Source organism: Vipera ursinii, assembly GCF_947247035.1.
Source record: "Vipera ursinii genome assembly, chromosome: 1".
NCBI lineage: Eukaryota > Metazoa > Chordata > Lepidosauria > Squamata > Viperidae > Vipera > Vipera ursinii.
The window spans coordinates 43,403,112-43,416,183 of record NC_139512.1 but is presented as its reverse complement, the minus strand read 5'-3'; the positions used below and the strand labels follow the sequence as shown (position 1 = coordinate 43,416,183).

Sequence of the window (13,072 nt, the reverse complement as noted above, 5' to 3'; positions counted from 1 at the left end):
CTTTGAACTGCATTTCCCACCGTTTCATATCTTGATCCAAAATACCAGTAAATGAATGTAAGGCTGCTCACCCTATTGCCTTTGTACAAGTTACTTTAAAGTTTTAAAGCAGAGCCACAAGTACTTGCTAGGAGCAGCAGATTAGAAAGAAAGCATCTCGCTTCATACCCTCAACAGCTAAGATTTTTCAAAAATACAAAGTAAGCATATTTTGTACCAGTTTAGTTATCAGCCATGTTTCATCTTGCCAGTTGTTTAACAATGTTTTCTTCTTTTTTGCAGTGTTTTGCATTGCTTGACGGTTTTATTTGGCTTACCCACTTTTACACCAATAGGGTGGGCAGCCATACATTCAGCCTTAAAACAGATGAGCAACTGTTAACTCTTGATTATCAAGGATTGTGCAAGATTGCTTGCTGTGTAGTTAATATTTATCAGGCTTATATCCTGCTGCAGTTGTAGAATTCTGCAGTTCACAAAATAAGAATGTACAACAAAGTATAAAACAAACATACATCAAATAAAATTGCAACAATGTTGAATTTTCTTCATTTTTCCATGAAAGCTAAATTAGTAATTTTGGACAAGTAGAAAATGCTATCAAATAATTTAGTGTAAGAAAACATTCAGTAAGTGATAGGTTTTACAACAGTGCCCCTCACAATCTATTAATTCCATACAGAGAACAATGGGTCAATTCAACCTTAAGTACCCATTAAACATATCTCCTTTGAGATATAATTCCAAGTTGAGATTCTGTATGGAAGATAGAAGCAGTAAGTAAATCAACTTTGCACTGAATCCACTGATAGTTCTGTTTAGATCACTACAATTGTTCCAGGACTCAGGGTGACAGCACAATGGAATATTTGCGGTAAAATGAAAACAATCTTGTAAGTATGGAGAGCGTTGATAGCATCAATGTACATGATTCCATGCAAATGGAGATTTAATTTTTAAAAACGGGTCACAAAATTCTTAGCATATTGAATAATATTCATGGCCAGTTTGAGTCCAGTTTGAAATTTTGGAACTAAAATGATGGTTCTCAAGAAAGCTAAATGCTGCATTTGATGCATTTCAATATTACAAAAAGCCATTTTGAAACATATATATTCGGTATAATACATATATTGGACTTTATACTGCTTTTGAGCAATTTTAATGAGAATTACGTATTTTTAAAACTTAAAAGGATGAGTTATTACTACTATATAAATTTTTAAAGACTGGTCTCCCTATTGCAACAGCTTTTCATTAGTATCAAAAATATATTATTTTCTTTGTGATTATAGAAGTTACAAATCTGTTAGAATGGGTAGGAAACCTTGGCTCTTTTATTATTTTATTTATTTATTTATGACTCATGGACTTCAGCTCCCAGAATTCCTGAGCCAGCATAGCATAGCTGGCTCAGGAATTCTGGGAGTTGAAGTCCACGAGTCATAAAAGAGCCAAGGTTGCCTACCCCTGTGTTAAAAGTAGAACACATTGTAGGGTTGGAAGGTGGTGTGTAGGCCCACCAAGTCCAACTTCCTTATTGAAGGCTTGAATCCAAACCGAAGCATCACTAACAGACGGCTAATAGTGATGTGAACTGGTAATTGTTTCTAGTTCAGATTGGCCTCATACTTAGGAAGTTTGTTTTAACATTCCATTGGAATTTGCCTGCCTGTAATTTGATTTTTTTTTAATTTCATCTCCGTTTTGGAATAATAAATAATAAGTCTTGGTATATTGTAAACAAGGTTTTTCAAGTGTCTGAAGACTGTTATATATTCTGCTTCAGTTTTGTTTTTTCAAAGCTAAACATTCCTGTAATCATTTCCTATTCCAATATATACTGCTCAAAAAAATAAAGGGAACACTTAAACAACACAATGTACTGTATTTAATAGTAGGATGTCTTATTTTGTGTTCCCTTTATTTTTTTGAGCAGTATATTTTCACAAGTACTGTTGCCAAACCAGGAATCCCCCAATCTAGTATACATTTTATTTTTATTTTATCTCTATTTGATTGTTATTTTCAGCTATCTAAATGATCAAGATCATGTTGAATTCTATTTCTCTAGATTTGTGTCATCAGTAAATTTGGTGAACATTCTTTCCATCTTTTCCTGCAAAGTATTTGTAAACACAGGATCATGGACTGAAATTTGTGACATCCCTCTTGAAATTTTACTCCAGTTTGATGAGGAAACATTGATCAACAGTCTGAGAGGAACTTCCAATCCACTTAGGTATACACCCAATTGTTATGTATCCATCTTACAGTAGCTTGTTAGTCAATATCTCATGGGGCACTTTGTCAAAAGGTTTAATGAGATAAAAACACATTACATCTGCAGTGTGCCAATGACATTTGAAGGAACTTACCCAGTCAAAAAAAATGGGACTTAAGTCTGGAAATAATTGCTAATGACAAAATCATGCTGATTATAAATCAGCCACATTAATGTCTGGCTGATTTTTAGTAACCTGCATCCCCGCCCCCAATACACCAGTTTTTGAAGAAAGGGATAAAAACTGGTCTCCAGTTGTCTGATACTCCTGTTCTCCAGGATACTGATTATTCTCCAAAATAATATGTAACATCAACAAGCTCCTTCAGTACCATGGGATCTAATTTATCTGGCTTAGAGCTTTATGTTCATTCACAATATATTCCCTGTACATATTTCTATCAGTTTCAAAGCTTCAGTTCTTCTCATTGTGCCCTTCATAATTGCCTGGTGAAACACATATCCTCTTGTTGGAGAAGACTGAACTTAGGTAGATTACCTTTCATCATCTCCATGAGCAGCTGGTACATTGATTGTTCTCCCTTAAACATAACTGAAGAAGACATTATTCTTGGCATATTTCACTAACCTAAGCTCAGATTAGGTTGAAACTCAAATACTTTGGCCACCTAATGAGAAGGAAGGACTCGCTGGAGAAGAGCCTAATGCTTTGAAAAGTTGAGGGCAAGAGAAGAAGGGGACGACAGAGAATGAGGTGGCTGGATGGTGTCACTAAAGCAGTAGGCATGAGCCTAAATGGACTCCAGAAGGTGGTAGCGGACAGGAAGGCCTGGAGGAAAGTTGTCCATGGGGTCGCGATGGGTCGGACACGACTTCGCAACTAACAACAAAAGCTCAGATACTGAGTAAAGTCCACATAATTGAAACTCTCCATCTTTACAACTTCAACTTCAACAATCTGAGGACCCAGATTGTTGGGGGCAATAAGCTGACTTTGTAATAATGCCGCTTGGTGTGTGTGTGAAAGCCCTAACAAGCAGGCATATACATAGAATGAAGGCTACTGCTAAGCTTGTAAGCCACCCTGAGTCTTCGGAGAAGGGCGGGATATAAATGTAATAAAAATAAAATAAATAAATAAAACTTGCAATTTGAAAGATGTGCCATTCTTTTTTTGAAAACATCTACCTCCTGGTTGGGTAGGCAGTAATAGATATCACCAATTCTTCCATTTAGCTTCAACCCTGATAATCTCTACAGAAATGCCAAATTCATTTACAGTACTAGGATTTGGGGGCATTTATAATATATTTCTTCTGCTTTAGAATATATTCCATCTTAATTATAAAGTTTATATACTTATAAAATCAGTATCCCCAAAAGGTACACAAATTGTCGCTAGGGAATTCATAAACTTTGGGCAGGGAGTTGGCCTCAAGGGATAAGTTGCTTATCTGCAAAACAAAAGGCTGTGATGAAATCAAACCTTTACTTTTTTCAAGATTGGAAATCTCTTTCTAGTAAAAGTTGTTTCAGTTGTTTTCCTGTGGCTTCTTCATTCCCTTTTTCCTCCATTCTTTAGACACATCTCTTCCTACAAGGATTTTTACTCCTGTTAAGAAAAACTTGAGGCTGCATCTTGAGTAGATAACTATGGGTCAGTGAACAGTTTAGTTACCACTACAAATGGGAGACTCTTAAGTTTTATTTTGGGGATGTTTGCATGGTATAAAATATAAAGGTTAAATGAAAATGAATATTATACTTATCTGGCAGTAAAATTTTATGATCTAGTCATTCATTTTATCAATAAAGGAGAATATTAATAGTTCAGGGTTGAAATGAGAGGTCCTGGGCACTCTCTGAGCTTGGTTTTTATTTCATTTTATATCAGTATAACATTTTTACCCATAATTATAGTCTGTAATTTGCTTAGCTTATACAGTGCTGACCATAGCCATAGCAATTGTCTCCACATTATGCAGTTTTTGTTAGCAAAAAGTAGTAGTCAACATTTACTATATTCAGGGTATACAGATACATCTGTAACGACTTGGATAGGAATTTTCAACTTGCTTTTTATATGCCATAGACCAGTGTAAGCATCAAAAAGTTTATTATAATCATTAAGAACTTTTCTCACTAGCAACAGATTTTCAACAATATAGGGAAATACCTCTCTTACTGTTTAAAAGAAAGGGTTTAAATAAACTGATAAAATCTTTCCATCTCACATCATATTAAATGCAACCACAATTGAATGTAAGTTTATTTAAAGCTGTTTATATGGGAACCCAGGATAAGAAATGTAGTTTCACAGTCAAGAAATATAGCTTAAAATAATCCATTGGCATAGTTTAACATATTAAATGGGACTATAATTTTTTACCTCTGGAATACTGTAACAGTCCTCTACGGCTCATATGAAGCTGGTTTTAAAACCAATTCATTTGTACTATGGCATAAGCCTAATGCCCCACCCGATCTCACCTAAAACATACACATCATTATCATCATCAGATCATCATTATATAGATTCCTTAGTGTTAAAACTATGCAATAATATATGCAGAAATTTGAAAAGTACATAATAAACATCACATTGCATTCTTCCTAAATGCAATATTCTCCTTTTACAACAGAGTAGTAACCACTTCCTCTTAGAGAAGAAGGAAATATTTAACTTATAGCACCTATTAAACATTTCAGGAAAACACTGGGAAGGTTATATAAGCATTAGCCAAGAAAACATGCAAATTAGTCCTAACTGAACCATTAAAGCATGCTTCTTGGTTTATCCTCTAGTATCTTTTATTATTAAAAATATACATTTCAAAACCAAGGTTTACATCTAGGACTCAAAAAAATAAGAACACTTAGATTTGGTTTGCTCATTTCACAGTGACTGGATAAACCAAGATAGGAGGAAGCAAAGCCTAGAATAAAAAACATTTATACAATGAATCCGCTATCATTTTCAGGATTATACATATAGGCTGAAGTTCATAGGTTCAGGTATTCATTACACTTTTTTAACTATTGCAGAACATTTTCAGGTCAAAATTTGCAAGCAAAAGAATCACTAGAAATTGAATTTCTTGCAATGATCCCACTGTTAAGATTGGAAGTCATATTTAGGCTTTTTATGGCTTCAGTGTACCTTATGTCATTAAAATTGCATGACTATGTTTGGGAAAGGTAAACCTTGTACGTGATTATACAATAATCAAAATAAAAATTGAAAAGATATTGTTGTAGGTACCTATGGCCGACGCTCTTCTCAATATTATTATATATGCTTTCAAGTATTCAAAGAGGGGAAGAGAATTCTTACTTAAGTAATCAGGTTAATTTAGATGCTACGTTATCTGGGATACTCTGTACTGAACACTCAACATAAAGGAAACTCTTTAGAATCCCAGATTAGCTAAATGTCTAAATATCCTGACATGTGTTAGGCATCTTTTCCTTTTTATGATGGCATTCCTAACTCACCTAATGTTTGTCTTTTCAATTGCCTGAAGGTGTATTTTGGTTCAGAATTCTTGGTAATATAATTTTCATTTATTTCTAAATGCCTTTGGGATGTTTAAAATGAGATATGGTATGCGGGTCTTTTTTATTTTAAAAAAATTAGAATTCTGAAGAGGGTATGTAGAAACTTTGTTTCCTGTTTTTTATATAAAACACTAACTGACCCAGGTATGTTTCCAGTTTTACTTCCTAAAATGAATGGTATTGTTTTTAAAGACACACAATAGTCTACTTTACAATGGCATCCATTTTTACAAAGGAGACTTCCCTGGTAGCAAGGAATTATAGTTACAGAAATATTTTGGTTCTCATTTGCCAATGTTTTCATTGATTATGCTGAAGTTACATTTTGATTCCAGAACAGAAGTTTTAAAAATCCCCTAGTTAACTAACCTGTAACTTTTCTATCCATAGGCACATTTTTATTCCAAAACAAATAATCACGAATGTTTTCTGAGGTTAAAAATGATGGGGACATGCATGTATGAACTGATTCTGACTTGAAGAACATGAAATTTAACTATTCTTATTTCTTCTGTTTAAAAAACACTATAAAATACAATTGAATTGCTGATTTCACTTTGAATTTAGAAAGTTTTCATCCAGAAATGCAAGGAATATGGAATAAATAATTCCTATTGCTATTGATTTTATTTTTGCAATTGTTGACAGTCTATTCCTTCTATATACCTGAACACTAAAATGAACTCAATCCTCTTTTCTTCAGCATTGTTTTACAAACAAGCACTTGCTCATTTACTGATAACACATTTATTCACAAGGCAAAAACCGAAGTTAGATCTTCTAGGTTTTGGGCAAGGCACTCAAAATGTGAGCAAATGTGATTCTGCTCACAGAATTTATTTAATGCTCAAATGATACAAAAACAGTAAGTCTGCCTTGAAGAATGGGCTCCTACAGGTCTACCCACAGTCACCCAACAGGATTACAATTCAGGCTTCAAAATCAATACAATTATGCAGGTCCTGGAAGCAAACAATTCTTAAGGGGGATGGGTTGATTAGTTAAAAGTTGGGTAAACTAAGCAAATCTTTTCGAGGTCCATTTTTTAAAAATTTTATTTTCACTTAAAAAAAAAGTTTTAAGACCAGCACAGTAGTTTGCTTTTCAGTAATAAAATAAGAATTCTTCTGTTGATTATAGAGTACCCAGTATTTAAACATCCATGATGAAAGTAAATGCATCAATATACCTTACAGATTTAGATCAGAAATAATATATCTTGAATATAAGCCACAATTTTATTGGGGCACTGTAGACTGAGCCCAAACTCCTTCTTTATCAAAGTATTTCAATATCTGGCAGTGAGTGGGAAAGAGATATAGGCTATCAGATATGCTAGAAATAGGATTAATTTCAAAATATTTGCAGTAGTTCATGCTTCTGATAGATTCTAGTCAGACAGACAGATCACTACCTGTCTTTATCAGCACCATTTCTTGAAGCATGAAGGGCACTGGAGAACACTCTTTGCAGCCGTAGTGTGCTTGTCACTTCATGTCCCATCTATCAGAGAAGGTCTCCATGTCTCTTAATGAGGCATGTGGACACATTTCCAGACAAATATACTGCATTTTTAAAAGAAGGGAAGGAAAAAGAATAAAACATGTTAAGGATTAATGGATTTTAAAAGAGAAAATATATATATATATATAGTATGTATGTATGTATGTGTGTGTGTGTATATACGGTATATATATATATATATATATATATATATATATATATATATATATATATATATATATATATATATATGGTAAAGGTTCCCCCGCACATGCGTGCTAGTCGTTTCCGACTCTAGGGGCCGGTGCTCATCTCCGTTTCAAAGCCGAAGAGCCAGCGCTTGTCCGAGGACGTCTCCGTGGTCATGTGGCCGGCATGACTAGACACCAAAGGCGCACGGAACGCTGTTACCTTCCCACTGGAGCGGTCCCTATTTTTCTACTTGCATTTTTACGTGCTTTCGAACTGCTAGGTTAGCAGAAGCTGGGACGAGTAACAGGCGCTCACTCTGTTACGCTATATATATATATATATATATATATATATATATATATATATATATATATATATATATATATATATATACACAATATGTATATATATATATATATACACACACAGTATGTATATCTTTAGTCATTCAGGTTTTTCCCCACGTAGAATTGGAGGTATCAGGGCAACCCACGGTATCTGTAGACCAGCAATTATTACATAAATTTCTGCTAATTCTATTAATTACTTGAGTGCAGTTTTACAAAGAGCTGAAGATGTGTTGGTGCAATTTTGTCTCTTTTTCACATTCAAATGAAGATTAACATACCTGCTATCATCTCCACCAGCACTGACAACATATCTGTCACCACTTGTAAAGCGAATATTAGTCACATGAGCTGAGTGACCTAAAAATCGTTTATGTTTTGCCTTCAAAAAACAGAAAATTTCCTGTTAGTTTAACACTTTTTAAAAATCACCTTGACTTTATTGAAATAATCATTAATCAGGGCTCATTACTGAATTCCTTCTCTTTATATTGCTCCCTCACTGCAAAACTATCCATAGTACGACTAAATATAGCATCTCCTTATGGAGGATACTTTTATGTCTAAAAAGATAATTTCAACACAGTTCTATAGCAGGTATACATGCATTTTTCCTTTGTCCTGTTTGACTGTTTTCTTGGGATGATTTGGCAGAAAGGGAAAGCAAAACTGGATTGTTGCTCAATTCTTTATGAAGGGACAATAACAACTAAATTTGCATTTATACCTTTTTGGGATCTCCACATGGTATAATATGATATACCCATAATGGTATAGTTAAAAAAGAGTTGGTAGCCATGACAGAACAATCAAATCTCTGTCTGCGACAGACATTTAAAAACAGGCAAAGTTCAAATTGCACCACTGTGCCCATCATCTTGATATTTCTGTGGATACTCTGGTAGCTTTCAAATTCAGCTATCAAAAGACCTGGTGACTGAATGAAAGAAAAGGGTCTTACAAACTTCTCTGGACAAGGGAAGTCAAACAACTTGACCATGCCAAAATCATCGCCTGTTACAAGGCTAATTCCCGAGTGAGAAACACAGGCACAATTTACATCCGCTTTCTCAGCATGCCTGGACCAGATTCCAACAACTTCATCTCCTAGAATGCTGAAATAGAGGGAAAAGAAAGGAACCAAGAGGATATGTTCTGATGTAGTGGAGGAAATACAGAACAAGGTATACTATATTGTCAGAACTGAATCATTATAACATTTAACTATTATCATTGTTTTATAACCTTATACTATTTACTGTAGTAAATACATATATTTACTGTATTTTGTCCATAAATTTCGTCCTCTCAGATAGAAGATTATGCCAAAGAGTAGGGTCACCTAAATAGAAGGCACCTCTCTGAAGTCATAATCATAATCATAATAGTAAAGTTGGAAGGGACCTTGGAGGTCATCTAATCCAACCCCCCGCTCAGGCAGGAAACCCTATACCAGGGGTGTCAAACTCAATTTCATTGAGGGCCACATCAGCATTGCGGTTGCCCTCAAGGGGCCGTGTGGATATGGCCTGGGTGGGCGTGGCCTACTGGGTGGGTGTGGCTAGAGTGCATATGGCCTACTGGGTGGGCATGGCCAGCTCTACATCGTTCACATCAAGGGTGCCTATGGGGGCCCGGGCAGGAGTGGGACAGATCTGAGGGTCTCTGGCAGAAGGAGGGTCTCTGGGCCAGGGCCAAGGCAGTGGGGGCCGTTCCCTCACTCTTTCCAGGATGGCTTCGCGGGCCGCATGAAACCACTTTGTGGGCCGCATCCGGCCCCCGGGCCTTGTGTTTGACATGTCTGCCCTATACCATTTCAGACAAATGGCTGTCCAGTCTCTTCTTAGAAACTTCCAGTGTGGGAGCATTCAAAGCTTCTGGAGGAAGGTTGTTACACTGGTTAATTGTTCTAACTGTCAGGAAGTTTCTCCTTAGTTCTAGGTTGCTTCTCTCCTTGATTAGTTTCCATCCTTTGCTTCTTGTCCTGCCTTCGGGAGCTTTGGAGAATAGCTTGCCTCCCTCTTCTTTGTGGCAGCCCCTGATATATTGGAACACTGCTATCATGTCACCCCTAGTCCTTCTCTTCATTAAACTAGACATACCCAATTCCAGCAGCCGTTCCTTATATGTTTTAGCCTCCAGTCCCCTAATCATCTTTGTTGCTCTTCTCTGGACTCTTTCCAGAGTCTCAACATCTTTTTTACATCGTGGTGACCAAAACTGGATGCAGTATTCCAGGTGTGGCCTTACCAAGGCATTGTAAAGTGGTATTAGTACTTCACGTGATCTTGATTCTATCCCTCTGTTAATGCAGCCTAGCACTGTGTTGGCTTTTTTGGCAGCTGCAGCACACTGCTGGCTTATATTTAAGTGATTGTCCACTAAGACTCTGAGATCCCTCTCACAATTACTACTATTGAGCGAGGTAGCCTCTATACTATACCTGTACATTTGTTTTTTCTTGCCTAAATGTAGAACCTTACTTTTTTCACCATTGAATTTCATTTTGTTAGATAGTGCCCAGTGTTCGAGTCTCTCCAGATCCTCCTGTGTCTTAAGCCTATCTTCTGGAGTGTTGGCTATTCCTGCCAGCTTGGTGTCGTCTGCAAATTTGATGAGTTCCCCATCTATCCCCTCATCCAAATCGTTGATGAAGATGTTGAAGAGCACATGGGGTGTAATCCATCTGGTCGTGATGATTTGAACTCATCTAGGCTGCACAGGTGCTCACTTACCATTTTCTTGCCTATCTTAACTTGTGTTTCTATTCTGTTTTTTATGGTACTATTTTTGATAGGTTGATCTGGTTTTTTCCCTTTGTATACAGATGCAAAAAATGAGTTAAATAGTTCTGCTTTCTCCCTGTTGCTTGTCACCTTCTTGCCACTTTCACCCACTAATGGACCAATCATTTCCTTCACTATTTCTTTGTTTTTTACATGTTGAAAGAAGCTTGTTATTTTTTACTTTGGTCGCAAGTCGTAGTTTATTTTGAGCCTTAGCTTTCCTCACTTCGTCTTTGCAGGCTTGGGCTATTTGCTGATATTCTGACTTAGTTATGATTAGTTGCAGCTTCCAAAGGTAATCTGCTAAGAGGTATGTTTTTATTGCCCTTATTTTATTTGGGGAAATTCAGTAAGACATAAAGCTGAACTGCAGAATTCCAAATTTTTCTAAACTTCCCCAGCCAGAATGACTAATGGTGCTGGGTGCTGTGGTTGTGCAACATGTGTACTCCTGTTGGAATATACCGAACCAGGTAAAGGTCTCAATTAGTGCAGTTAATGAATTCCAAAACAGTCACATTACAGTAATGGAATATTTCTTTGGAAAATAAAGTAATTGGTTCCAGCTTGACAGAAGTAAGCAATTAAAATTTCTAAATGTAATTATATGTTTCTTAATGAAATGCTTGATGATAGTAAATGAGGACAAACCCATATGCAAAGAGTGCCTGCTGTCTCCTGTTATCTCAAAATGAGCCTCTATTTTTTTCAGCTTTCCTTGAATATCACACTATTTGAACTTGCACTAATTGCAACCTACCTGTATGCAGAAGTATATAGGTTTATGTTCTTTTCAGTGGGAAATGATGTGTCATATTTTAAACAATAAAATATTGATCTACCTGGTCCAAGTGGCCCATGTTATTCTATCAATCACTGTTTGATCCAGAAGTTGTTTTCCTGAAGGCACTTCATAAACTTGCCTTTTGTAAGACCCAGTAGACACCTTTAAGAACACATAGAGGTAAATATAAACTTTATAAGTATCCTAATAAATTTGTGCAGTCTATAAGAAAGATTTTGCATTCTTAAGTTGCATTACCAACATGTTACAAAAACTGAAGGTCCAGAACTATATCCAGAGAAGGCTTATATAAACTACTACAGGCAGTCATCAGGTTACAACAGAAATTGGAACCAGGCTTGTCATCACTAAGTGATGAAGTTGTAAAGCGCGATGGCACATGACTGCAACATTTAGCAATGGCAGTCCCAGTTCTTCTTGTAACCTCAAGATACATAAGTTGTTAAGCGAGAAGTGACATGCGTTCCAGATAAGGAGCATAGCAATAGCAGTTTACAGAGTCAGCATATTGCCCCCAACAATCTGGGTCATCATTTTACTGACCTCAGAAGGATGGAAGGCTAAGTCAACCTTGAGCCAGTCAGGATCGAACTCCAGGCAGTGGGCAGAGTAGTCTGTGATACTGCACTTTAACCACTACACCAGGAGGTCTAGCTCAGGCAGTGGATGAATTGGGAAGGGGCAGCTAAGGTGCAGTGTGAGCACATGGGAGGCCAGGGAAGTAGACCACAGTCCAAGCACAAGGATGCTGCAGCTCAGGACAAACACAGGGAGGCCAGGTGAGGATATATCAGAGCAACCTGCAACTTTCCCTGAGGCTTCCCAACTGAATGCTCGTTCAGCATTTTCTAACAACTTGGAAAGGTCTCTGAACAAGAAGTCAGTAAGTGAGATGCTCTGAAATGCTACCGTCAAAAATATACAATAGCTGTGTAATGAAGTATTGTTATTACTGCTATCACTACCCCTCCTCTTAACCCACATAAGAAAGTTGATGGATAAACCCCAAAGAATTCTAAAATAAGAATTTTTTTTAAGGAGTAGCATTTATTAGTTTTGTATGACTTTGAAATCTCCAAATCTCCTAACTTTAACTTTTACAAATGTATTTAAGTTCTGCTATACTTCCTGCTTAGGCTGTTGACACTCTGTTTGAATACAACAGGAAATAGCCTGTCTCAAGACCAAACTCTTATAAATTCATACTGTCGTCAAAGATTACAAGATTTAACCTTAAAAAAATGTTCATGATGTAAATGAAAAAAAACGCATAACAAAAAATCCATATTATTTCATTACCTGAAGATAACAGCTATCTGCAGAAAAGTCCATTTGAATAACAAAGCTCGGGATGTCTTTGCAGTAGCTGGCTCGGTTAAGAGGAGGCCCCAGTGTCAGGTCATAAAAGTCAACTGCATTTTCACTTGAACCCACTGCTAAGTAATGGGAATCTGGGCTGAACCTATGTAGAAAAAAAGTTTTAAATTCATTCTAATTTACCAAATAACTCATTTAAAAAGCTCAAGATGTTAAACTGCTGTTTGAATCTTTTCTGCTGCATGCTGAAAATTATTCTATTTCCCCCTATCCAAGGCATTTTCATACTTCAAATTCTTTTATTTCCTTCTGCTTGCAC

General features: G+C 36.3%; 1 protein-coding gene across 2 annotated transcripts in view; it reads right to left on the bottom strand.

The window, feature by feature from the left end:
* Window positions 1–6,840: 6,840 nt before the first annotated feature.
* EML5 (EMAP like 5) overlaps window positions 6,841–13,072 on the bottom strand; it is a gene marked incomplete at its 5' end in the record, with an annotated part of 98,085 nt that continues 91,853 nt past the window's right edge. For both annotated transcript variants that reach the window (XM_083375224.1, XM_083375225.1), the window contains 5 exons: window positions 6,841–7,368; window positions 8,127–8,227; window positions 8,807–8,960; window positions 11,474–11,577; window positions 12,736–12,898. In XM_083375224.1, coding sequence (XP_083231350.1) covers window positions 7,332–7,368; window positions 8,127–8,227; window positions 8,807–8,960; window positions 11,474–11,577; window positions 12,736–12,898 — 559 coding nt within the window. In that variant the 3' untranslated portion in view covers window positions 6,841–7,331. The remainder of the gene's footprint in view (window positions 7,369–8,126; window positions 8,228–8,806; window positions 8,961–11,473; window positions 11,578–12,735; window positions 12,899–13,072) is intronic.